At 40.9% G+C, this 27936-nt stretch overlaps 2 protein-coding genes across 3 annotated transcripts; one reads left to right on the top strand and one right to left on the bottom strand.

Moving 5' to 3' along the window:
- Positions 1–238: 238 nt before the first annotated feature.
- Positions 239–9381, bottom strand: mRpL54 (mitochondrial ribosomal protein L54). The gene is made up of 4 exons (XM_070104101.1): positions 9227–9381; positions 5776–5828; positions 4005–4140; positions 239–535 (listed from the first exon to the last, which is right to left on the bottom strand). The coding sequence occupies exons 1-4, from the start codon at positions 9330–9332 to the stop codon at positions 423–425; spliced, it is 408 nt and encodes a 135-aa protein (XP_069960202.1). The 5' UTR covers positions 9333–9381; the 3' UTR covers positions 239–422.
- An 11496-nt stretch (positions 9382–20877) lies between these two features.
- Positions 20878–27611, top strand: LOC128697202 (gastrula zinc finger protein XlCGF57.1). Of its 2 annotated transcripts, none has more exons than XM_053788754.2 (3): positions 20878–21069; positions 22902–22984; positions 23975–27611. In XM_053788754.2, the coding sequence occupies exon 3, from the start codon at positions 24036–24038 to the stop codon at positions 25260–25262; it is 1227 nt and encodes a 408-aa protein (XP_053644729.1). In that variant the 5' UTR covers positions 20878–21069; positions 22902–22984; positions 23975–24035; the 3' UTR covers positions 25263–27611. The 2 variants fall into 2 exon arrangements, 1 of the variants encoding a protein (XP_053644729.1); XR_008408269.2 differs by having other exon boundaries at positions 20906–21069; positions 26521–27611.
- The last annotated feature ends 325 nt before the right edge of the window (positions 27612–27936 follow it).

The raw sequence follows: 27936 nt of genomic DNA, 5'->3' as shown, positions 1-27936 counted from the left end.
GTCTTATCAGTGATATTTACTAAATGTATCAGCAGTGAAATTCAATCCTGAGTGCAAGCAGTTGCCCATAATATTGACATTCCATGAATTTTTCATCACTCATGCCCTTCAAGTAAAGTACTTTGATGCTTCTGAAAGCTAAGCTGTACATTATATCCTCCCTCTCCTTCAGGGAATAAATGTGTCGTTCTCGGATGAAGATACAATAGTGGGATGAGAAAACAGAGACTATGCAATAAAAAAAAAAAAAAGCTTTTATTTTATGTATATAACTAACAGACATCAGTCATTTTACTGACAACATACTGTAAATGTATTTTTCTATCTTCACCTGATGCACTTGCATAACATTAAGAATATCTATACTCATTGAGAATATTTACAGTACTGTATTTAATTATTAATCTAATAAGTGACTGTCTTCAGAATCTCTTTGTTTTCTTAAGACGGTTGTTCTCCTTCATGGCCATGGTTCTTAAGCGCTTCCAATATTCTTTGGTATTAGGCTCCAGCTCACTGAACTTTGGTGGCTTACCTGAAGAAAAAGGTATATACCATATGTTACTCTTAATATTTATGGTAACATATTACAGTATGACAAGTTGACAAATGAGACACTTGGGCAACCTTTGGGTATATTTATTCTGAAAAATGTTTCACCACAGTGGCTTCTTCAGTCCAATCCAGAGAAAGGTAGAAGATGAAGAGTTTAAGGTAATCAGTCCCTCTCCTTTTCAATTTAGTAATATATACAGAAGGGGGTTACTAACCCCTTGCTCCTGGCATTTTAGTCACCTCTTACTACACGCATGACTTACGGAGGAAGAATTCTGTTCCACTCCCCCAGTGTTGCATAAGTGTCTTGCTCATCTTGTTGAGTTTCTAAACCATTTATTCAAAATCCCAAACCATAATCAAGCTGTGATGGCTGTGAATGGTTCCTGCCATGGTACAGTGATTTTAAATCTACAAAGCTGTTGCTTGAGGTTCAACACCAGTGATAACTCTTGACTCAGTCTGGGCAGCAAGTAATGAAATACTATACTATCTTACTTCCCAGAAATAATATTTGATATAATAAATATTTTCCAAACAGTTTTGCTTAGAATGCCCTACTCCAGTCTGGGTAGATTACACTTTATATATACATGTATATATAAAGTGCTTCAATATAATTTTTTTTTTCAACAACTCGGCCGTCTCCCACCGAGGCAGGGTGACCCAAAAAAGAAAGAAAATCCCCAAAAAGAAAATACTTTCATCATCATTCAACACTTTCACCACACTCACACATTATCACTGTTTTTGCAGAGGTGCTCAGAATACAACAGTTTAGAAGCATACACATATAAAGATACACAACATATCCCTCCAAACTGCCAATATCCCAAACCCCTCCTTTAAAGTGCAGGCAACATTGTACTTCCCATTTCCAGGACTCAAGTCCGACTATATGAAAATAACCGGTTTCCCTGAATCCCTTCACTAAATATTACCCTGCTCACACTCCAACAGATCGTCAGGTCCCAAGTACCATTCGTCTCCATTCACTCCTATCTAACACGCTCACGCACGCTTGCTGGAAGTCCAAGCCCCTCGCCCACAAAACCTCCTTTACCCCCTCTCTCCAACCCTTTCGAGGACGACCCCTACCCCGCCTTCCTTCCCTTATAGATTTATATGCTTTCCATGTCATTCTACTTTGATCCAATCTCTCTAAATGACCAAACCACCACAACAACCCCTCTTCTGCCCTCTGACTAATACTTTTATTAACTCCACACCTTTTCCTAATTTCCACACTCCGAATTTTCTGCATAATATTTACACCACACATTGCCCTTAAACAGGACATCTCCACTGCCTCCAACCATCTCCTCGCTGCTGCATTTACCACCCAAGCTTCACACCCATATAAGAGTGTTGGTACTACTATACTTTCATACATTCCCTTCTTTGCCTCCATAGATAACGTTTTTTGACTCCACATATACCTCATCTCACCACTCATCTTTTTTCCCTCATCAATTCTATGATTAACCCCATCCTTCATAAATCCATCCGCCGACACGTCAACTCCCAAGTATCTGAAAACATTCACTTCTTCCATACTCCTCCTCCCCAATTTGATATCCAATTTTTCTTTATCTAAATCATTTGATACCCTCATCACCTTACTCTTTTCTATGTTCACTTTCAACTTTCTACCTTTACACACATTCCCAAACTCATCCACTAACCTTTGCAATTTTTCTTTAGAATCTCCCATAAGCACAGTATCATCAGCAAAAAGTAACTGTGTCAATTCCCATTTTGAATTTGATTCCCCATAATTTAATCCCGCCCCTCTCCCGAACACCCTAGCATTTACTTCCTTTACAACCCCATCTATAAATATATTAAACAACCATGGTGACATTACACATCCCTGTCTAAGACCTACTTTTACCAGGAAGTAGTCTCCCTCTCTTCTACACACCCTAACCTGAGCCTCACTATCCTCATAAAAACTCTTTACAGCATTTAGTAACTTACCACCTATTCCATAAACTTGCAACATCTGCCACACATTGCTCCTCTATCCACTGTCATATGCCTTTTCTAAATCCATAAATGCAATAAAAACTTCCCTACCTTTATCTAAATACTGTTCACATATATGCTTCAATGTAAACACTTGATCTACACATCCCCTACCCACTCTGAAACCTCCTGGCTCATCCGCAATCCTACATTCTGTCTTACCTCTAATTCTTTCAATTATAACCCTACCGTACACTTTTCCTGGTATACTCAGTAAACTTATTCCTCTATAATTTTTACAATCTCTTTTGTCTCCTTTCCCTTTATATAAAGGGACTACACATGCTCTCCGCCAATCCCTAGGTACCTTCCCCTCTTTCATACATTTATTAAACAAAAATACCAACCACTCCAACACTATATCTTCCCCTGCTTTTAACATTTCTGTCATGATCCCATCAGTTCCAGCTGCTTTACCCCCTTTCATTTTACGTAATGCCTCACGTACCTCCCCCACACTTACATTTTGCTCTTCTTCGCTCCTAAAAGATGGTATACCTCCCTGACCAGTGCATGAAATTACCGCCTCTCTTTCTTCCTTAACATTTAAAAGTTCCTCAAAATATTCTCGCCATCTACCTAATACCTCCCTCTCCCCATCTACTAACTCCCCTACTCTGTTTTTAACTGACAAATCCATACTTTCCCTAGGTTTTCTTAACTTGTTTAACTCACTCCAAAATTTTTTCTTATTTTCATTAAAATTTCTTGACAGTGCCTCTCCCACTCGATCATCTGCTCTCCTTTTGCACTCTCTCACCACTCTCTTCACCTTTCTTTTACTCTCCATATACTCTGATTTTCTTATAACACTTCTGCTTTGTAAAAACCTCTCATAAGCTAACTTTTTCTCTTTTATCACACCCTTTACTTCATCATTCCACCAATCACTCCTCTTTCCTCCTGCCCCCACCCTCCTATAACCACAAACTTCTGTCCCACATTCTAATACTGCATTTTTAAAACTATTCCAACCCTCTTCAACCCCCCCCACTACTCATCTTTGCACTAGCCCACCTTTCTGCCAACAGTCGCTTGTATCTCCCCCGAACTTCCTCCTCCCTTAGTTTATACACTTTCACCTCCCTCTTACTTGTTGTTGCCACCTTCCTCTTTTCCCATCTACCTCTTACTCTAACTGTAGCTACAACTAAATAATGATCCGATATATCAGTTGCCCCTCTATAAACATGTACATCCTGGAGCCTACCCATCAACCTTTTATCCACCAATATATAATCTAATAAACTACTTTCATTATATAATATGATGATATAATACAATTTTTTTAGCACATCAGTCATTTCCCACTAAGGCAGGTGACCCAAAAAAGAAAAAAAAACTTACATCATCATACACTCCATCACTGTTTTGCCAGAGGCATGCCAATACTAATGTAACATATAATTAATTACACTTACCAGTTCTAAGTGTCCATAGCCACTCAGGGTATTCCGAGTCATCTTTAATCGGTACATCTTGTCTATTCTCCTTCATTGGATGTGACCCACACACATATTTAACGAGCTTTTCTGGGTCCGTCTCCACTGCCAATTTCTAGAAAATGAAATAAATACAGCTACATAAAATATTTTAGTTAGAGAAACTGGTTTTGAATGTACACAGTTGGTAACAGAGATTATATTACACTGACTGGGAAACACAAACTGTAAAGGGTCATACAGCACTTTGGGAATGAGAGGCAACTGGGTTTGATCTACAAGAGGACTAGCTCCAATTCCTTGGATTACAATAAAAAAAAGACAATACCATGACTGGAATAATACACAAAAAAAAACTCACATAGGAGAGAGAAGCTTATGACGACATTTCAGTCTGACTTGGACAATTTACAAAGTCACACTATGTGACTTTGTAAATGGTCCAAGTCGAACAGAAACATCATCGTAAGTTTCTTTCTCCTATGCGTGGGTTATCTGTGTATTGGATTACAAACCCTGCACCAGCATCAAGCCCCTCCCTTGAGCCACCACAAAACACACAAATTAAAAACTTCAAATGACCCTCTGAACTGCAACATCTTCATTTTGAAATGCATCATTCTGATACACAGTATACTGTGTATTACAGTATAATACTATGCAGTATCCACTGTGTACAATATACCTCTTAACACGCTACAACTCAAATATTTTTTTCCCCTGGTAACATATGGCCTCCTATAAATTTAACCTTTTGTAAGTGACTTTTCTTGGAATAGACCCACAATATTAACCCGTAAACGGTCCAAATGCATGTATACGTTTTTTCAACATTTGAAAGTATGTAAAAAAAATGTAGATCTTTTTGTTTTTCTACAATTGAAAATGTGTAAAAAATACTTTGATCTACTTTTTTTTTGTTATATTTGAAAATATGTAAAAAACTTAGATCTACTTTTGAAGCACTACACATGTGAACGTAGATCTGCTTGGACTGTTTACGGGTTAAACAAGGCATGCCTGTTTATTGATACTTATCTATAAGAGGTCATGTGCCACCTTATTAGTTACCTAGGTATTTGTAATTAATGTACACATTTTAAGCACATGGGCTGTTTTCCAGCGAGGTACGGCGACCAGAAAAAAAGAGACACTTTCATTTCATCAGTCTTGCCAGAGGCATGCCAATACAGTTCAAAAACTGCAACATATATAATATCTATTTGTAGCTACAGCAGTAAAGCAAGTTAACATATTTTCCTAAATGAATGGTGTAAAATATTAAACTAATTTCCTCAATGCATAGTGACAATATTAAACTACAGTGGACCCCCGGTTAATGATATTTTTTCACTCCAGAAGTATGTTCAGGTGCCAGTACTGACCGAATTTGTTCCCATAAGGAATATTGGGAAGTAGATTAGTCCATTTCAGACCCCCAAACATACACGTACAAACGCACTTACATAAATACACTTACATAATTGGTCACATTGGGAGGTGATCGTTATGTGGGGGTCCACTGTATATAGGCCTAAGCTTAAGTAAACGAACACTTACAACTTCCCTCACACAGTACTGAACTGATGCATGTCTCTATGTCTCTTTTTCTATATTGCTACAAAATGCTATTTATATTTTACACAATATATTTATAGTATAAAACTTTATAGAAGAACATTCATTAAATTCTCAAATTTAGAGAAACAATTTGTAATGTAAATGGTCGTTGAAATCCAACATTACTTACCACTTTTTCCAGAGTTGCTCCAGTTTTCATTTTGCTGCCCTTTTTACCAGCACCTTAAAAAAAAAATTTAATTGATATTGAAAAAAAGCAACATCAAAAGCTAATTAATATTAGGATGATAAGCATTTATGGTCTACATGTAATAAACAAATACAATTATTTCAGTGTTCCTAAACAACCTCCATATAATGAATAATCTTTATTTCTACAAGTACAGTGGACCCCCGCATAACGATTACCTCCGAATGCGACCAATTATGTAAGTGTATTTATGTAAGTGCGTTTGTACGTGTATGTTTGGGGGTCTGAAATGGACTAATCTATTTCACAATATTCCTTATGGGAATAAATTCGGTCAGTACTGGCACCTGAACATACTTATGGAGTGAAAAAATATCGTTAACCGGGGGTCCACTGTACATGTACAAAGTGTACAGTGGACCCCCGATTAACGATATTTTTTCACTCCAGAAGTATGTTCAGGTGCCAGTACTGACCGAATTTGTTCCCATAAGGAATATTGTGAAGTAGATTAGTCCATTTCGAACCCCCAAACATACACGTACAAACGCACTTACATAAATACACTTACATAATTGGTCGCATTCGGAGGTGATCGTTATGCGGGGGTCCACTGTATATGACCTAATTGTCATCAGTAACATACTACTATATAGAAAGTCCTTTGTTATGCAGAGCATTTCCCCCCAAATTAGGTCAATTTTGTCCCGAGGATGTGACCCACACCAGTCCACTAACACCCAGGATGTGACCCACACCAGTCCACTAACACCCAGGATGTGACCCACACCAGTCCACTAAAACCCAGGATGTGACCCACACCAGTCCACTAACACCCAGGATGTGACCCACACCAGTCCACTAACACCCAGGATGTGACCCACACCAGTCCACTAACACCCAGGATGTGACCCACACTAGTCCACTAACACCCAGGATGTGACCCACACCAGTCCACTAACACCCAGGATGTGACCCACACCAGTCCACTAACACCCAGGATGTGACCCACACCAGTCCACTAACACCCAGGATGTGACCCACACCAGTCCACTAACACCCAGGATGTGACCCACACCAGTCCACTAACACCCAGGATGTGACGCACACCAGTCCACTAACACCCAGGATGTGACCCACACCAGTCCACTAACACCCAGGATGTGACCCACACCAGTCCACTAACACCCAGGATGTGACCCACACCAGTCCACTAACACTCAGGATGTGACCCACACCAGTCCACTAACACCCAGGATGTGACCCACACCAGTCCACTAACACCCAGGATGTGACCCACACCAGTCCACTAACACCCAGGATGTGACCCACACCAGTCCACTAACACCCAGGATGTGACCCACACCAGTCCACTAACACCCAGGATGTGACCCACACCAGTCCACTAACACCCAGGATGTGACCCACACCAGTCCACTAACACCCAGGATGTGACCCACACCAGTCCACTAACACCCAGGATGTGACCCACACCAGTCCACTAACACCCAGGATGTGACCCACACCAGTCCACTAACACCCAGGATGTGACCCACACCAGTCCACTAACACCCAGGATGTGACCCACACCAGTCCACTAACACCCAGGATGTGACCCACACCAGTCCACTAACACCCAGGATGTGACGCACACCAGTCCACTAACACCCAGGATGTGACCCACACCAGTCCACTAACACCCAGGATGTGACCCACACCAGTCCACTAACACCCAGGATGTGACCCACACCAGTCCACTAACACTCAGGATGTGACCCACACCAGTCCACTAACACCCAGGATGTGACCCACACCAGTCCACTAACACCCAGGATGTGACCCACACCAGTCCACTAACACCCAGGATGTGACCCACACCAGTCCACTAACACCCAGGATGTGACCCACACCAGTCCACTAACACCCAGGATGTGACCCACACCAGTCCACTAACACCCAGGTACCTATTTTACTGCTAGGTGAACATGGACAGCAGGTGTCTTGAGGAAACACATCCTCATGTTTCCACCTGTACTGGGGATCGACCCCTGGACCTCAGTGTGTGAGATGAGTGTGCAAGCAGTGAAGTTAGTGCTAGCAATGACCAATGAATAACTTATCAAATTATGAAAAATTTAAATAACGATTATTACTGGTACCAAAATATTACAAACTTTAATTATTACGGAATACCAACCCTGAAGGGAAATTCCTTGATGCTTGTGAGGGGCTCTTGATCTAGGTAATTGGATCTGTGCCTGAATACCTTCCATCCCCCCACAGGTGCTGTATTACCCTACAGGTTTAGCACTCCCCATGATTATAATAATACAGAATAACAACCATAAAGATACTTTTCTTATCACCACAGAAGAGAAGTATAGTTTAGTGTATTATAAATATGGCGTAAAAATATAGAATGATTATTTCTATGGTATTTGAGTGGCAGGTATCCTTAGTTTTTTATTAGCCGGTTTGTTAATTTAGTTTAGGTCAAGTATGGAGGTCTTGTAGTGTGTATACGAAGATGGAAACAAATACGGCGATGGCTTACATGAAGATGGCGATAAAGACAGATGACAAAGACAACAATGAAGATTTCAATGAAGACAGCGACAAAGATGGTTACAAAGACAGACGACAAAGGCGGATGACAAAGACGGCGACAGAGATGGTGACAAAGAGGCGACAAAGACAGCCACAAAGAGGCGACAAAGACGGCCACAAAGAGGCGACAATGACGGCGACAAACATGGCAACAAAGACGGACGACAAAGACGGCGACAAAGATTGCAACAAAGACGGCGACAAAGACGATGACAGAGGTGGACGACAAAGATGATGATAAAGACTGCGACAAAGATGGCAACATAACCAGAAGACAAAGAGCAATAAACACAAAAATGGACAACGAAAACTGGCGACAAAAACCACCAACAAAGAGGGACGACTAAAACGAACATCAAACATAGCAACAAACGACAAGAAAAACTATAATAAAAAATGAACCGCTAAACCTACAAGAGCCGCACAGTATAAGGACAAAGCTGTATCAAGAGCGACGCTATCACCGAAATGCCCCGGCATGATAGCGGTTTCCTTTATACCCAATCAAAATTGTAATTACACATTGTAAACTATGCAAAGAAATAAAATCCTTAATATTATTATTATTATAAAGTGGAAGCGCTAAACCCGTAGGATTATAGAGGGGGCATTGACCCCCGAAACCCTGTCCAGGTAAACTCCAGACCTCCAGGGGATGGAAGGTATTCAGGGAACCGGAGCAGATCGAATTCCCCAGATCAAGAGCCCCTCACCAGCATCAAGGAACCCTGAGGGACCTTAACCCCCCCCCCAAAGAGCTCATCTGTTAAACTACAAGGTTAATACAAGTTAACTCAGGTTAACACATTGTTAACTTTCTTACCCAGAGGCTTGGCATAGTGTGCCACCTGCAGGTCAGAACAAGTGGCAAGAAAAATCTGTCGACGTGACCACCAAAAATTAACACGAAATGTTCGTAGAGACGCCATCTTGTTGTTGTTGTTGTTTATAAGGGCGACTGACAGCTTCTTTATTAACTCTTATTATATTGTTTATTAACTAAATTAAGATATAAGTAAACTAAGTAAGTTTATTTAAGTACAAGTACACATAAATACAGTTACATAAATTATCATACATAAGTAACATGTGTGTAAATAACCCGACCAAAAAAGTCAAATTGACTTATTTCCACTAGGGTCCCTAGCGAAACAATTTTTATTTCTTTAGTAACGAAGTAATTATGTTTACTTAGGTACAGGTACACATAAGTACAATTATCATACATAAGTAACATATGTGTAAATTACCCGGGATAACCCGCCCAAAAAAGTCAGACAAGTGACTTATTTCCAGGATAACCCAAGAAAACCAAGTATGATTATTTTTATTATGTTCCTTTAATACTTTCCCCAGGATGCCACCCACAACAGTCACCTAATACCCGGGTACCTCAAGAACCACAGTGGAAACAAGTCACTTTTTATTTTTTGGGTTTATCCTGCGTGATTTACACTATGTATGATAATTGTCTTAATGTGTACCTGTGCCTATTTACACTTACTTACGTCGCAAATTACTGCTAAGTGAACATGGCCAGCAAGTCCCGTGGCTGGGTTGGTTACCTGGAGGTTATTCCGGGGATCAACGCCCCCGCGGCCCGGTCCACGACCAGGCCTCCCGATGGATCAGGGCCTGATCAACTAGGCTGTTACTGCTGGCCGCACGCAGTCCAACGTACGAGCCACAGCCCGGCTGATCCGGCACTGACTTTAGGTATCTGTCCAGCTCTCTCTTGAAGGCAGCCAGGGGTTTATTGGCAATTCCCCTAATGCTTGATGGGAGGCTGTTGAACAGTTTTGGGCCCCGGACACTTATGGTGTTTTCCCTTAGTGTACCAATGGCGCTCCTACTTTTTATTGGGGGCATTTTGCATCGCCTGCCCAGTCTTTTACTTTCGTAGGGAGTGATTTCTGTGTGCAGATTTGGGACCATTCCTTCCAAGATTTTCCAAGTGTAGATTATGATATATCTCTCCCTCCTGCGTTCCAACGAGTACAAGTCAAGTGCTTCCAAGCGTTCCCAGTAGTTAAGGTGCTTGACAGAACTTATACGTGCAGTAAAGGATCTCTGTACACTCTCTAGATCTGCGATTTCACCTGCTTTGTATGGAGATGTTAATGTACAGCAGTATTCCAGCCTAGAGAGAACAAGTGATTTGAAAAGGATCATCATGGGCTTGGCATCTCTCGTTTTGAAAGTTCTCATTATCCATCCTATCATTTTCTTTGCACGTGCGATCGTGGCACTGTTGTGATCCTTGAAAGTGAGAGTTAGTTAGTTTAATATGTTTATTATGCACCCCATACCCATCCTGTGGGCGGTAGTCAAAAGATTACAGAGGTACATAATTGGTCCAGGGACTGGACTCCAAAGTTTTGATAGCTGAGCAAGTTACAAAGGTAATGAACTAGATCTGGTCATAATCATGACCAAGTTACAAAGGTAATGAGCTCCAGGTAGAGCTGGTCACACTCATGAATAATTGCAAAGGTAATGAATCATAAACACATTAATCATGAGAATTTACAAAGGTAATGAGCTCCAGGTAGAGCTGGTCAAAATCATGACAAGTTTCAAAGGTAATGAATGATAAACACGTTATCACATGATTACAATCATAGACAAATTACAGAGTAATGATCAGTTAACAAACATAGCAGGGAATTCATCCAATGCCCCAACAACAGATGTTGCTAGGTGCCTGTCTCTCCTCGGCAGACAGCCATTGCAAACAGCAGCAAGTTGCCCCGGGATCTGCTGCTTGCACGAGCACCATCGACCCTCCCCAAGAGGTCCAAGAAGCCAGTGGCTCCGTTAGCAGCCAGATGGAGAGCTGTCCTAGGGACATGGCAACGTCCTGGTGGACGCCAAGTTGACTGAAGATCCCAGGCCCTCGTGTGCACGGATGTTGAAGCTTGAGGAACTGAGTACACACTGCCTGTGGCACACCTGACAGCTGCCTCGCGGTCGAACTCCACGATGCTGTCCCTGTAGTGGAAGTTCCTGTGAGCCCGGCACTCCCTGCAGTGCCATCGCTGAAAGTGAGATCCTCAGACATTACTACTCCCAGGTCCCTTACATTATTTTTCCGCTCTATTGTATGGCCAGAGTCTGTAGTATACTCTGTTCTAGTTATTATCTCCTCCAGTTTTCCATAACGGAGTAGTTGGAATTTGTCCTCATTGAACATCATATTGTTTACCGTTGCCCACTGGAAAACTTTGTTTATATCTTCTTGGAGGTTAACCGCGTCCTCAGCAGATGACAGCCTCATGCAGATCCTAGTATCATCCGCAAAGGATGATACGGTGCTGTGGTGTATATCTCTGTTTATGTCTGATATGAGGATAAGGAATAAGATGGGGACGAGTACTGTGCCTTGTGGAACAGAGCTCTTCACTATGGCAGCCTCCGATTTAACTCTGTTGGTAGCGCACTTACCTCACACTGAGGTCCGGAGTTCGAATCTCCGGTACAGCTGGAAAATATTAGGGACGTGTTTCTATAAGACACCTGCTGTCCATGTTCACCTATCAATATAAAATAGGTACCTGGGTGTTAGTGGACTGGTGTGGGTCACATCCTGGGTGTTAGTGGACTGGTGTGGGTCACATCCTGGGTGTTAGTGGACTGGTGTGGGTCACATCCTGGGTGTTAGTGGACTGGTGTGGGTCACATCCTGGGTGTTAGTGGACTGGTGTGGGTCACATCCTGGGTGTTAGTGGACTGGTGTGGGTCACATCCTGGGTGTTAGTGGACTGGTGTGGGTCACATCCTGGGTGTTAGTGGACTGGTGTGGGTCACATCATGTTGATGCTGTAGCGTGACAGTGTCAGCGTGCCTCGTTGTGCTCCGGGTTTTTCTGGTGTTTTCACGGTGGCTCTTACGTGCTAGAACTTTAATTTGTGTCATAAATCCTATACGATATATCCCTCTAGCGCCTGGAACCAATCTTGGGCGGAAAACATTATATACTGAGTCAAAAAAGGAGAATTAGTGTGCACTACCTAGCAGAGTTTACTGCCAGAGGGGAATCATAGGCCTGTGTCCCGTGTGAAAAAAATAATAATAATTGAACTTTGTGTCAGAGGAAAGAAAGTCTCCCTGAAAGCATTGAGTATACATAGTGTATAGTGTATACTACAGTGGCTCCCTAGTATATTGATGATAAAGGCTAAAGTGTCATTTGAAAACAGGTGAATTTGTAAATGAAGTGATAAGCCTATAGAGGCAGGTGCCAGAAGTCGCCAGAAACTTACCACAGGTCAGCTGTTTTTAATAATCTTCCTGGCCTGCTAGTGTACTCGCATATAATCTAGTGATACCAGTGAATAGCAGAATACAGTGTTGTAGTAGCAACTAACCAGTATTATAATGGTACTTAGTGGAGTGGAGTGACTTTCATTAGTTTCTTTTTTCTTGAAATACCAGACGTTACTGTGAATTTCATATAACCTGTAGTTACCAGCGGTCGCAATATACACAACGAGAAGCAATTATTACTACAGAAAAAGCGTCCTTCCTCCAAAATTTGCACCAGTCAACTATAGTGATAATATAGCATTTATTGTGGTGGAGACGGAAAAAAAAATAGAGAAGCTAGATACAGCGATTGATAAACAAGGGTGGAGGTCGACCGTTCGTCATTGTAGGAGTGCCAGCAGTCACCGGTTCTTCAACACGCAAGTTATACTTTTGTATCAATCAAATCACATATTACTCGGGTAGATAATTTCCAGTAGATCCTTCATGTGTTAGCTCAAATCACCGACCAGTATGGTTTAAATAAATGACCCACTGATCAGATCAGATAGACTGGTCCGAACCCTTGACTGGTCCGAACCCTTGACTGGTCCGAACCCTTGACTGGTCCGAACCCTTGACTGGTCCGAACCCTTGACTGGTCCGAACCCTTGACTGGTCCGAACCCTTGACTGGTCCGAACCCTGGACTGGTTTCAAACGGTTTCGTTGTGCACTACCTAGCAGGTTATTAATAGAATATTCAAGAGGTTGCTAGTAGAATTGCAGTAAATCAACCATTCCTATGGAGAGGGAGCATGGACACGGGGGTCGTCCCTCAGTTACTAAAAACAACAGACATAGCCCCACTCCACAAAGGGGGCAGTAAAGCAACAGCAAAGAACTACAGACCAATAGCACTAACATCCCATATCATAAAAATCTTTGAAAGGGTCCTAAGAAGCAAGATCACCACCCATCTAGAAACCCATCAGTTACACAACCCAGGGCAACATGGGTTTAGAACAGGTCGCTCCTGTCTGTCTCAACTACTGGATCACTACGACAAGGTCCTAAATGCACTAGAAGACAAAAAGAATGCAGATGTAATATATACAGACTTTGCAAAAGCCTTCGACAAGTGTGACCACGGCGTAATAGCGCACAAAATGCGCGCTAAAGGAATAACAGGAAAAGTCGGTCGATGGATCTATAATTTCCTCACTAACAGAACACAGAGAGTAGTCGTCAACAGAGTAAAGTCCGAGGCAGCTACGGTGAAAAGCTCTGTTCCACAAGGCACAGTACTAGCTCCCATCTTGTTCCTCATCCTCATATCCGACATAGACAAGGATGTCAGCCACAGCACCGTGTCTTCCTTTGCAGATGACACCCGAATCTGCATGACAGTGTCTTCCATTGCAGACACTGCAAGGCTCCAGGCGGACATCAACCAAATCTTTCAGTGGGCTGCAGAAAACAATATGAAGTTCAACGATGAGAAATTTCAATTACTCAGATATGGTAAACATGAGGAAATTAAATCTTCATCAGATTACAAAACAAATTCTGGCCACAAAATAGAGCGAAACACCAACGTCAAAGACCTGGGAGTGATTATGTCGGAGGATCTCACCTTCAAGGACCATAACATTGTATCAATCGCATCTGCTAGAAAAATGACAGGATGGATAATGAGAACCTTCAAAACTAGGGAGGCCAAGCCCATGATGACACTCTTCAGGTCACTTGTTCTATCTAGGCTGGAATATTGCTGCACTCTAACAGCACCTTTCAAGGCAGGTGAAATTGCCGACCTAGAAAATGTACAGAGAACCTTCACGGCGCGCATAACGGAGATAAAACACCTCAATTACTGGGAGCGCTTGAGGTTTCTAAACCTGTATTCCCTGGAACGCAGGAGGGAGAGATACATGATTATATACACCTGGAAAATCCTAGAGGGACTAGTACCGAACTTGCACACGAAAATCACTCACTACAAAAGCAAAAGACTTGGCAGACAATGCACCATCCCCCCAATGAAAAGCAGGGGTGTCACTAGCACGTTAAGAGACCATACAATAAGTGTCAGGGGCCCGAGACTGTTCAACTGCCTCCCAGCACACATAAGGGGGATTACCAACAGACCCCTGGCAGTCTTCAAGCTGGCACTGGACAAGCACCTAAAGTCAGTTCCTGATCAGCCGGGCTGTGGCTCGTACGTTGGTTTGCGTGCAGCCAGCAGCAACAGCCTGGTTGATCAGGCGCTGATCCACCAGGAGGCCTGGTCACAGACCGGGCCGCGGGGGCGTTGACCCCCGAAACTCTCTCCAGGTAAACTCCAGGTAATTCAAATCATTATGAAGCTGTGTGTAGTCTGTGGTCAGTCAAACAAACGGGCCTCCACATGCATAAATTGTCATTTTTGTGGAAATTGGTGTCACGCCCCTTGTGCAGATATCCAAGAACTAGCTACAAGCAGTATTAAAACAGGGAAGTGTTTTTGGGTATGCCCAAATGAGATAAATCTGTGGACTAAAATCACAAGGGTATTAAAAGAGGTCAACATCAAAGCTGCTTTCATAGAAAACCTGGAAGCTTTCTACAACAGATGGGAACATAAAAAGTCTGGGCTGAATGGTACTGCCCTTGATACTGGCCATGTAGTCAGAAACTGTAAGGCTGGAGATGATGTCCTGGTAGTCAGTAAATGGGGGGCTGATAGTGCTGTCCTGGGAGACAGTAATGGTGAAGCTGGAGGTGCTGTCCTGGGAGACAGTAATGGTGAAGCTGGAGGTGCTGTCCTGGGAGACAGTAATGGTGAAGCTGGAGATGCTGTCCTGGGAGACAGTAATGGGGAAGCTGGAGATGCTGTCCTGGGAGACAGTAATGGTGAAGCTGGAGATTTTGTCCAGGTAGTCGGGAATTATACGCAGGAAGGAATACATATAAATGACCTCATAGGGGACAGGAGCCATAGTAGGGAAACAAGTGTAGTCAAAGATAAGATAAAACCAATATTGCAAACTAGAAATACCGCAGGAAATAGCAAACAAGAGGACTCCACTAGCAATAGTGAGGATATATTACCAAAAACAACTGGTGGGAGCTCCATTGTTGGTGCTAGGGAAGATAGAAGTAAGACAGGGAAACATGCACCAACAGGGAATACAGTCACAGAAACCCAAGGCAAACGGAAAAAACGCCTGTGCACATACTATGCACTCGGTATCTGCTGGCATGGGAAATCTGGAAAAACAGATGGGACGTGCAACTATGACCACCCTAGAAAATGCCATGCCCATATGACAACAGGAAAATGCAAACTCCCTTCCTGTAAGCTTTTTCACCCTGAACTGTGTACCTCTTCAGTACAGGAAAGACTGTGCTATAACTTAAATTGCCAGGCATACCATCTAAAGGGGACAAAAAGATACAAAACATCCAGGCCATGGGAAAACCTGGGTAGCCACAGCCACTCAAGAGGGAGAGGTTTTTTAGTGCCAGGAAGGAAAAAAAACTGGCAGGAAATGGCAGAAATCGTACACCAAATCCAGTCATTCCTGGAGTGGAACCACAGTCGATGGCCTCCACTCCAAACCAACAGATACAGATACTAATCCCGGACAAAAAATCCCCCCCCAGTACCAACAATACCACCAGTCCGATAACATTCTTCTTTGCAAATATACAGGGTCTAAAGCCAGCAACAAGCAACAAAATACCTTTCATCCGTGGACTGCTTGCAGAGGCAAAGGCAATGTTCGCGGCTTTCACTGAGACCCACATAAAGGATCACTTGGACAACAAAATATGGATCCCAGGTTACAACCTATACAGATGTGACAGAGTGAACAGGCAAAAGGGGGGGGGGGTTGGCCTGTACATTGCAGAGTCACTTGTTTGCACAGAACTGCTAAATGCCTCAAATGATGTAGTGGAAGTTTTAGCAGTAAAGGTCGAGAACCAAAACCTAGTTATTGTGGTAGTCTACAAGCCTCCGGATGCAACATCCCAGCAATTCCAGGAACAGCTGTTAAAAATTGACCACTGTCTGGAAAACCTTCCAGCTCCTGCACCCAACATCTTGCTCCTGGGGGATTTCAACTTAAGGCACCTAAAATGGAGGAATATAGCAAATAATATTGTTGCAGTAATAACACCAGGAGGCAGCTCTGATGAAAACTCACACTCACACGAGCTTTTAAATCTGCACAAAATTCAATTTAAACCAGCAAATAATAGAGCCTACTAGACTGGAGAATACACTAGACCTCATCTTCACTAACAATGATGATCTGATAAGAAATGTCACCATATCAAAAACAATATACTCAGATTACAACATAATTGAGGTTCAGTCATGTATGCGCGGAGCCCCAGACCGACATAATGAGATTAGTCACGAGGGAGCCTTCACCAAATTCAACTTCAATAACAAAAACATAAAGTGGGACCAAGTAAACCAAGTCCTAACCGATATAAGCTGGGAAGATATACTAAGCAACACAGACCCCAACTTATGCCTAGAACAGATTAACTCGGTGGCACTCGATGTATGCACAAGGCTTATTCCTCTAAGAAAAAGGAGGAGTAGATGTAAAACAGAAAGAGACAGGCGCTCCCTTTACAGGCGACGTAAAAGAATAACAGAACGGCTAAAAGAGGTCAATATATCTGAAATGCGTAGGGAGACACTGGTCAGAGAAATAGCAAGCATCGAACTTAAGCTAAAAGAATCCTTTAGGAGTCAGGAATCGCGGGAAGAACTAAAAGCCATAAATGAAATCGAAAGAAACCCAAAGTATTTCTTCTCCTATGCCAAATCAAAATCGAGAACAACGTCCAGTATTGGGCCCCTACTTAAACAAGATGGGTCCTACACAGATGACAGCAAGGAAATGAGTGAGCTACTCAAGTCCCAATATGACTCAGTTTTTAGCAAGCCGCTAACCAGACTGAGAGTCGAAGATCAAAATGAATTTTTTATGAGAGAGCCACAAAATTTGATTAACACAAGCCTATCCGATGTTATCCTGACGCCAAATGACTTCGAACAGGCGATAAATGACATGCCCATGCACTCTGCCCCAGGGCCAGACTCATGGAACTCTGTGTTCATCAAGAACTGCAAGAAGCCCCTACCACGAGCCTTTTCCATCCTATGGAGAGGGAGCATGGACACGGGGGTCGTCCCTCAGTTACTAAAAACAACAGACATAGCCCCACTCCACAAAGGGGGCAGTAAAGCAACAGCAAAGAACTACAGACCAATAGCACTAACATCCCATATCATAAAAATCTTTGAAAGGGTCCTAAGAAGCAAGATCACCACCCATCTAGAAACCCATCAGTTACACAACCCAGGGCAACATGGGTTTAGAACAGGTCGCTCCTGTCTGTCTCAACTATTGGATAAGATAAGATTTCGTTCGGATTTTTAACCCCGGAGGGTTAGCCACCCAGGATAACCCAAGAAAGTCAGTGCGTCATCGAGGACTGTCTAACTTATTTCCATTGGGGTCCTTAATCTTGTCCCCCAGGATGCGACCCACACCAGTCGACTAACACCCAGGTACCTATTTGCTGCTAGGTGAACAGGACAATAGGTGTAAGGAAACGTGTCGAAATGTTTCCACCCGCCGGGAATCGAACCCGGGCCCTCCGTGTGTGAAGCGGGAGCTTTAGCCACCAGGCCACCGGGCCACTACGACAAGGTCCTAAATGCACTAGAAGACAAAAAGAATGCAGATGTAATATATACAGACTTTGCAAAAGCCTTCGACAAGTGTGACCATGGCGTAATAGCGCACAAAATGCGTGCTAAAGGAATAACAGGAAAAGTCGGTCGATGGATCTATAATTTCCTCACTAACAGAACACAGAGAGTAGTCGTCAACAGAGTAAAGTCCGAGGCAGCTACGGTGAAAAGCTCTGTTCCACAAGGCACAGTACTCGCTCCCATCTTGTTCCTCATCCTCATATCCGACATAGACAAGGATGTCAGCCACAGCACCGTGTCTTCCTTTGCAGATGACACCCGAATCTGCATGACAGTGTCTTCCATTGCAGACACTGCAAGGCTCCAGGCGGACATAAACCAAATCTTTCAGTGGGCTGCGGAAAACAATATGAAGTTCAACGATGAGAAATTTCAATTACTCAGATATGGTAAACATGAAGAAATTAAATCTTCATCAGAATACAAAACAAATTCTGGCCACAAAATAGAGCGAAACACCAACGTCAAAGACCTGGGAGTGATCATGTCGGAGGATCTCACCTTCAAGGACCATAACATTGTATCAATCGCATCTGCTAGAAAAATGACAGGATGGATAATGAGAACCTTCAAAACTAGGGAGGCCAAGCCCATGATGACACTCTTCAGGTCACTTGTTCTATCTAGGCTGGAATATTGCTGCACACTAACAGCACCTTTCAAGGCAGGTGAAATTGCCGACCTAGAAAATGTACAGAGAACCTTCACGGCGCGCATAACGGAGATAAAACACCTTAATTACTGGGAGCGCTTGAGGTTCCTAAACCTGTATTCCCTGGAACGCAGGAGGGAGAGATACATGATTATATACACCTGGAAAATCCTAGAGGGACTAGTACCGAACTTGCACACGAAAATCACTCACTACGAAAGCAAAAGACTTGGCAGACGATGCAACATCCCCTCAATGAAAAGCAGGGGTGTCACTAGCACGTTAAGAGACCATACAATAAGTGTCAGGGGCCCGAGACTGTTCAACTGCCTCCCAGCACACATAAGGGGGATTACCAACAGACCCCTGGCAGTCTTCAAGCTGGCACTGGACAAGCACCTAAAGTCAGTTCCGGATCAGCCGGGCTGTGGCTCGTACGTTGGTTTGCGTGCAGCCAGCAGCAACAGCCTGGTTGATCAGGCTCTGATCCACCAGGAGGCCTGGTCACAGACCGGGCCGCGGGGGCGTTGACCCCCGGAACTCTCTCCAGGTAAACTCCAGGTATTTGAATACCTTGTACATATACTTGTATACCTTGTGCATGTATTTGAATACCTTGTACATGTATTTGAATACCTTGTACATGTACTTGTATACCTTGTACATGTACTGGTATACCTTGTACATGTACTTGTATACCTTGTACTTGTATACCTTATACATATACTTGTGTACCTTGTTCATGTACTGGTATACCTTGTACATGTACTTGTATACCTTGTACACACACTTGTATAACTTGTACATGTACTTGTATACCTTGTACATGTACTTGTATACCTTGTACATGTACTTGTATACCTTGTACATGCACTTGTATACCTTGTACATATACTTGTATACCTTGTACATGTACTTGTATACCTTGTACATGTACTTGTATACCTTGTACATGTACTTGTATACCTTGTACATGCACTTGTATACCTTGTACATGTACTTGTATACCTTGTACATGTACTGGTATACCTTGTACATGTACTGGTATACCTTGTACATGTACTAGTATACCTTGTACATGTACTGGTATACCTTGTACATGTACTGGTATACCTTGTACATGTACTAGTATACCTTGTACATGTACTGGTATAACTTGTACATGTACTGGTATACCTTGTACATGTACTAGTATACCTTGTACATGTACTGGTATACCTTGTACATGTACTTGTATACCTTGTACATGTACTGGTATACCTTGTACATGTACATGTATAACTTGTACATGTACTGGTATACCTTGTACATGTACTTGTATACCTTGTACATGTACTGGTATACCTTGTACATGTACTGGTATACCTTGTACATGTACTGGTATACCTTGTACATGTACTTGTATACCTTGTACATGTACTGGTATACCTTGTACATGTACATGTATAACTTGTACATGTACTGTATACCTTGTACATGTACTGGTATACCTTGTACATGTACTGGTATACCTTGTACATGTACTGGTATACCTTGTACATGTACTGGTAGAAATAAAAGATATTATTATGAAGTGAAACAGTCTGGGTATCGAACCCGGGTCCCTCAGATGTAAACCCAACGCGTTATGGGACAGTGTCCTTGTTCACAGTTTGTCACCATTGTACCACTAATCTTCTCAATATTTAACTGAAGAAGTCACTGACTGGAGGAACTTTTCCTCAGTGAAGATTCCTTAATCTTACAAATTTTCTCATTCTTCAACTTGTCGGGTTTTTTTTTAAACCATTTCCATTACAACCGAGGTCATTACCATAGGTTTGATCTAAGGGAAAGACAGCCCCAACTCCTTGGATCAAGAACCCTTCACAGGGATCAACGCACCGCCCCTTGAAAGGCGTAAAAGAAAAAAAAATCCCAAGATTCCTCCCGGTCGGCCATAATGACCTGGTAAGACCCCACCCAGACATTACTTTCACTCACAGGTACGTTATTTAACCTTTATTTACCACTCACTCTCATGATATATTAAGTTTTATTTCTCAGGTGACTGAAATGTGTCTCACTGAGAGCTAAATTTTGTGTTAATACAGGAAATGAGTGTTTTAAGTGTCAACGTCCTGAGGTGAACGTCGTCTGCCGTACAAACGTCAGACGCAGCTGACGCAGCTATTTAATTAATTATATAAGATAAACTATATTTCTGTAGGTTAGGTTCGTCAGGAGACAGCACAAGTGTTTCCTGACGTGAGTCTTACATGATGACTTGCTGTTGGAGCTTTTGGTCATCTGACCGAGGCCTTCCGCTGGCTTACCACTCCACCCCTTTAAAAATTAAGGTCTTGAGTAGATTATATTTCTACATGATACAATGTCTGTACAAAGGTGACTGACATTTACGTGTGCATGTAGAAAGCCCCATAATATGTAGAAAAGATGCCGTGCTCCTTCCTTAGGTGAATGTGACCTGACCTGACTAGGTTATGGCGTTGGCGTAAGCCGGTAGGAGACTTGCACCTGCCTCGCATGGGCCAGTAGGCCTGCTGCAGTGTTCCTTCTTTCTTATGTTCTTATTTCGGGCAAACAAAAGATTAATAAGACAGTAACAAATTTATAAGTTTACTGAGGCACAGATACACATAAATACCTAAATAAATTATCATACATAAATTATCATACATAAATTATCATACATAACAACCTATGTCTAAATTATTTAGAATAACCCAAAAAAAGTCAGTAACTTATTTCCATTGTGGTCCTTGTAATATCTTATTAAACTTTATACTAGCAGTGCTGTATAATCCTACGGGTTTAGCGCTCCACGTGATTATAATAATAGTATACTAGCAGTAAGGTACACTGAGTTGCTTATATTAACATTAAAGAGAGAATCAGATCATATTAATAGGTATATGTCCCCTCAAGGAAGGTTCCTTGATGCTGGTGAGGGGCTCTTGATCTAGGGAACTGGATTTGTGCTCCAGTTCCCTGAATTAAACCTACCTTCCATTCCTCCCCCACAGGCGCTGTACAATCCTACGGGTTTAGCGCTTCCCCTGATAATAAATAATAATAGGTACATGTATATAATTTTATTTAGGTACAGGTACACATATATGTAGTTACACAAATTATTATACATGGTAACATGTGTAAATTACCTAGGATAACCCAAAAAAGTCAATGTAATTCTTTTCAAGGGAAGTGCCTTGATGCCAGTAGATTATTATTATTATAATCAAGGGGGAAGCGCTAAACCCGGAGGATTATACAGCGCCTGGGGGGGGGATGTGGAAGGCATTCAGGCTTAATTCGGGGAACTGGAGCACAGATCCAATTCCCTAAATCAAGAGCCCCTCACCAACATCAAGGAACCTTCCTTGAGGGATGATGCCAGTAGAGAGCTCTTCATCCTAGAAATTAGAGCTGCCCTCCCCTTCCTATGGAAATAAGTCACATTTGAGGTGTTTTACAGTAAACAGAAGTACAATTAACAAGGACCTCAATAGAAATGTCACTTTGACTTCTCTGGGTTATCCTAGATAATTTACACGTTACTATACTAGATGATAATTAGATTAATTATATTTATGTGTACCTATACCTAAATAAGTTTACTAACAAAACTGCATGTGATACTTTATTGACCTAACTGAATTATTTTAGGTTAAGTCTATATAATATTGTACAATGGTTGTTATACTGTACTATTGTTCTACAGAACATGTCCAGAAATTTTCTTATATTCTTTCTAATATACAGGGAAATGTGCCCACACATAAATATGAGGTAATAACTATACCTGGTTTTACAGAGATGGAGGTACCACATAATGCAGCGGTATTCACCTCTCAACCACAAAGACCTTAGTCTGGTTCTAGTCAGGCAGACTTATGGGTAAGTTTCCTAACACCTTCTCTCCTTGTTATCTAGCAGTATTAACTATTGTGGGTTGCATCATGGGGAAGTACCTAAAAATGTTCTTAAAGAAACCACCTTTCTTGTCATTTCCATACATTATCCTGTGTTATTAACACTGTGTTTACTAATCTTCTTCAACAAACCCTCACTTGAGATTACGTTTCAGACTACATTTTAGTAAGATAGAATACTGTTCGGATCATTACTTTAGGTCTGTTCATAAGAAAGCACTATACGTACTTGTATGAGTTATATATTGCTGTTGAGGAGGAAATATAAGTATTCTGTAGTGTTAGTAAAGATTATAGAGTTAACCCATTGTTTAAAGTAAAATAATATTTATTTTCTGTGGCATTATGTACATTTTGTTGTATGTTTTTTTTGTTTGCATTTAAAAGCCCCATTGTTATGCAATGCATTTTTGAGTAGACTTAAGAATTTTGTCATAATTTTTGATATGTAATAGAATACCACAAAAGTTTTATATTTACGTAATAAAAATTTATTCTTTTCTACATTTTAATATATCACATTTTCTATCATGTTTTAAGTATATATACTTGAAAAGTGATAATAAGACACTTCTGGGGATTGCTCTTCATGTTAAGTGACTGCAACTGTTGTACTTGTAGGGAGTCCTGAATATCTATAAGTTTAATTAATTTAAGCCATATACAGTGGACCCCCGTTTTACGATCAGCTCCTAATGCGACCAATTATGTAAGTGTATTTATGTAAGTGCGTTTGTACGTGTAAGTTTGGGGGTATGAAATGGACTAATCTAATTCACAATATTCCTTATGGGAACAAATTCATTCAGTAATGGCACCTGAACATACTTCTGGAATGAAATAATATCGTAAGCTGGGGGTCCACTGTATTTCAAGGAAATATGTTTTCATGGAAGATCACTTGATAATAAATCGTTACTCTGTCTCAGTGTTTAACTAAAGAATTACCTTTCAGAGAAATAATTGAAGACAATGAATCCACAGCTTGTGTTTAGCACTAGCCAGATATTCACAAAATGTTATATACCAGAAAGAAAGAATTCACCTGTGAACATTGTGGAAAGGTTTTCTCTCAGAAATGCAGGTTAAATACTCATATGCTAGTGCACAATGGGGAAAAGAATTTTAAGTGTACATTGTGTGACAAGCAGTTTACTCAGAAGGGGCACCTTCAAACCCACTTGCTTCAACATAGTGGTGAAAAAAAGTTCTCATGTGAAGTTTGTGGCAAACTCTTTTCTCAGAAGTCTCACGTAGTTGTCCATATGACTGTACACACTGGAGAAAAGAAGTTTTGTTGTAATACATGTGGTAAATTTTTTGCTCAGAGCAGTGGGCTTAGAAAACACAGCCTCTCCCACAGTGGAGAGAAGCGCTTTAAATGTGATTTATGTGGTAAATTGTATGCTCAAAAGTGGATTCTCAGAAAACATGCCATTGTTCATCAAGCCGAGAAAAGGTTCAAGTGTGGCGAGTGTGGCAAGCAGTTTGGCTTGAAGTTCAGTTTAGAAAAACATTTAAAAGTTCACAGTAGTGTGAAGGAGTTAATCTGTGAGGTCTGTGGCCAAGAATTCACAGAAAAGAAAGGCCTTACTAAACACATGATTATTCACAGGGGCGGACATACTTGCGAGGAATGTGGAAAATTATTTTCATGTAAAAAGTCTCTCAGTACACACATAGCAGCACATAATGGAATAAAAAGGTTTAAATGTGAGTATTGTAGCAAACTCTTCACTCAGAAAAACAATCTTAGAAAACATATACTTACACACACGCCCAAAAAAAAATTTAGATGCGAAACATGTGATAAAGTCTTTTCCCAGAAGTTTAATCTTTATAAGCACATAAATCTGCACATGAGAGAAAAAAAATTTAACTGTGAAGAATGTGGCAAACTATTTTTTAACAAACGCAATCTCACGACCCACTTGCAAATCCACAATGGAAAAACATTTAGTTGTGAAAAATGCAGTAAACAATTTTCTCAAAAGAAGAATTTGAAATCGCATATGCTTGTCCACACCAGAGTGTACAAGTTTGGATGTGAAGTATGTGGTAGAACATTTAAATGGAAAAGAAACCTTATCAGGCATGTTCTGGTGCACAAGGGTAGCATACCTGATAATATCCTTCAGCATCCCTCACTAGAATACCCAACACAGCAGACTGAAGGTCACAAGGAAGTACTGATTGATATAAACAGTCTTGTGATGAGTAGTACTGAGAGGAGCCTTTCTTAATATGGAAACAGTTGCAGAGGTTTAACAACTTAAGAGAATCAGTAATTATATAAGGTTAATTGCATTGCAGAAAGTTTGGTTAACATGGTATACACATTATGAGGATATTCATCCTTTGTGAGGTGCTATTAATATTGTGGCAGGCTCCACATACTACAAAATTGTGATGATTAATATATTCACAGGCTGTTCTAAACCCAAAACAGTGCTGTATGACCCTTCTGGGTTTAGTGCTTAGTTATGATTATAATAATAATCTAAACTCATAGAGGTCATATAGTGCCGGGGGAATGCGAGGTAATCGGGTTTGATCCAAGGAAGTTAGCTCCAGTTGCTTAGTTCAAGAGCTTCTTACCAACATCAAGGCACTTATACTGGAGGATCTGTATTATGTGTAATGTTAATATTACTGAAGGCATCAGCTGCCAAAAGTATAATTCTGTTCAATTCTGTGTACTGTACAGAGGCAGTGGTATTGCAGACTATCTGACTAGATGACTTTTTTTCATCTGCAGGTTTTCCTTACACATTGTACAGCTGTCAAATGAATGATAATGATTGTTTCCTTCTTTGTATCACTGGCTCTGGACATTTGGCTGGCAGACACTTTGCCAATGGACATTTCACCGAAGGACATTTAACCAAACAGACATTTCACCGAAGGACATTTAACCAAACAGACATTTCACCGACAAACATTTCGTCAAGTGGACATACGGCTGAACTGGCATTCATCACCTTACCCTACCTTACCTAATTATCCGTTCTGTCTATTGTGCATTCGGCCAAATGGCTCTTGGCACAGTGTCCATTCAGCCAATTATCCTTTGGTCAAATGTCTGTTGGCCAAGTGTCAGTCATCTGTCTGGCCACTGTATCACCCTAACTTGGTTTGGGACAGCTAGTGTAACACCCAAAAATGGTAAAACTTCAATATTTACACGTTTACAATACTTTTTACACTCAGAAACCTACTTGTGTAACAGATACACCAAGACATACAGTACTAGTTTATTTACAGTGTTTATAGAGATCAGACTATCAGTCTATTCAAATTTGTTTTACTAAGTACAGTATTTACAGATTAATCCATACCTGGAGTTTACCTGGAGAGAGTTCCGGGGGTCAACGCCCCCGCGGCCCGGTCTGTGACCAGGCCTCATAATTAATAGGGATTAATTTGAGTGTTTTTAGGGATTAATTTGAGTGTTTTTAGGGATTAATCCATAGAATTAATAGTAATTTGTATACTTTACAGTTTTTAAGGAATTAGTCTATACAGCCTCACTTCACTTAACGATGGAGTTCCAGTCCTAAGACCACATCAGTAAACAAATTCATCGCTAAACAAGGAGCATACTATAATGGTGGTGGGTTTGTGTCAACCATCTTCGATATTGTTTTAATGTCACCTTTGTACCATTTATAATATTTATAATATATTTTTAAATGTTTATACAGTAGTGTACTGTATATTGTAATAAACAGAATAGAGGAAATCAGCTCTAATATACATTATTAAGGTATTCAACTGGTCAGAGAGCCTGTCGTAAGTCCAAGTCATCAGTAAACAAGTACAGTGGACCCCCGGTTTACAATCATCTCCCAATGCGACCAATTATGTAAGTGCATTTGTATGTGTATGTTTGGGGGTCTGAAATGGACTAATCTAATTCACAATATTCCTTATGGAAACAAATTCGGTCAGTACTGGCACCTGAACATACTTCTGGAATGAAATAATATCGTAAACTGGGGGTCCACTACATACATCACTAAGTGAGGAGATGCTGTATATTGTTGAGATATTTTTTTCAAAGCTGGAAAGTTTAGATTCTAGCAGTATCCAAAACAAGGCATATCTGGTTTATAACTAAGGTATCAGTTGAGAGAATGATATTAAAATGAGCATCTACTGTATGATTGGATTTTTTATTTCTAATAAAATAAGATTTTGCTTGATTTTTTCCTTAAAACCTAATTGAAACAGCAAGTTTGATTAAAATTATAATTTACATATTTCTACACTAAAAAATATATTAATTTAGAGTAAAATTTCCTAATCTTATAGATATTAATGTATTTTTTCATTTATATTTAAAAAAAATTTCCCATGGGTAACGGAAATCTATGAGAAAATGTGATTTGCTCTAGAAATGTTATTTTTCTGAATGAAAGTTATTTATTAAATAAAGATTCCCTAGCTGTACTTATAAAACTGCTGTTACATTATGTCATAATGTATATTATGTGAAGAATTATATTATGTATACAATACTATACATTATGAACTTGTAAAATTATGTTCTGCAGGTGCTTCTTCATTAAATAAAGTGAATATCTCATGAAGATGGTATTCTTCATAGCCTTAGTATTGCTTTTTATGGTGAAGATTCCTTCCCCGTGTGGAACTGCAATTGCTAATGTAAACAAATTATACTGTATTATGGAAATATAAACACATAAGCAGTATAATGTGATCCTTTACTGAAAATGTTTTGCCCACATAGCACGCTTCATCAAGTCACAAACAGATCTGTTTGTGACTTGATAAAGTGCACTGTGTGGGCAAAACGTCAATCAAGGATCACATTACATATAGTACTGCTTATGTGTTTATGTTTCCAGTGTGTCGGTATTTTATATAATTTATTTCTATATTACCTAGAGAGAT

The sequence above is a fragment of the Cherax quadricarinatus genome, chromosome 89, assembly GCF_038502225.1.
Source record: "Cherax quadricarinatus isolate ZL_2023a chromosome 89, ASM3850222v1, whole genome shotgun sequence".
Taxonomy (NCBI): domain Eukaryota; kingdom Metazoa; phylum Arthropoda; class Malacostraca; order Decapoda; family Parastacidae; genus Cherax; species Cherax quadricarinatus.
This window is presented reverse-complemented; position numbering and strand designations above follow the sequence as displayed.

Bases quoted from the DNA above. Each gene is read 5' to 3' on its own strand.
- LOC128697202 (XM_053788754.2), top strand. From the start codon at position 24,036: ATGTTATATACCAGAAAGAAAGAATTCACCTGTGAACATTGTGGAAAG.
- mRpL54 (XM_070104101.1), bottom strand. From the start codon at position 9,332: ATGGCGTCTCTACGAACATTTCGTGTTAATTTTTGGTGGTCACGTCGA. The intron at 4,141-5,775 runs GTAAGTAATGTT...TTCATTTTCTAG, and splicing joins GAGCAACTCTGGAAAAAGTG to AAATTGGCAGTGGAGACGGA. The intron at 536-4,004 runs GTAAGTGTAATT...CTTTTTCTTCAG, and splicing joins GCTATGGACACTTAGAACTG to GTAAGCCACCAAAGTTCAGT.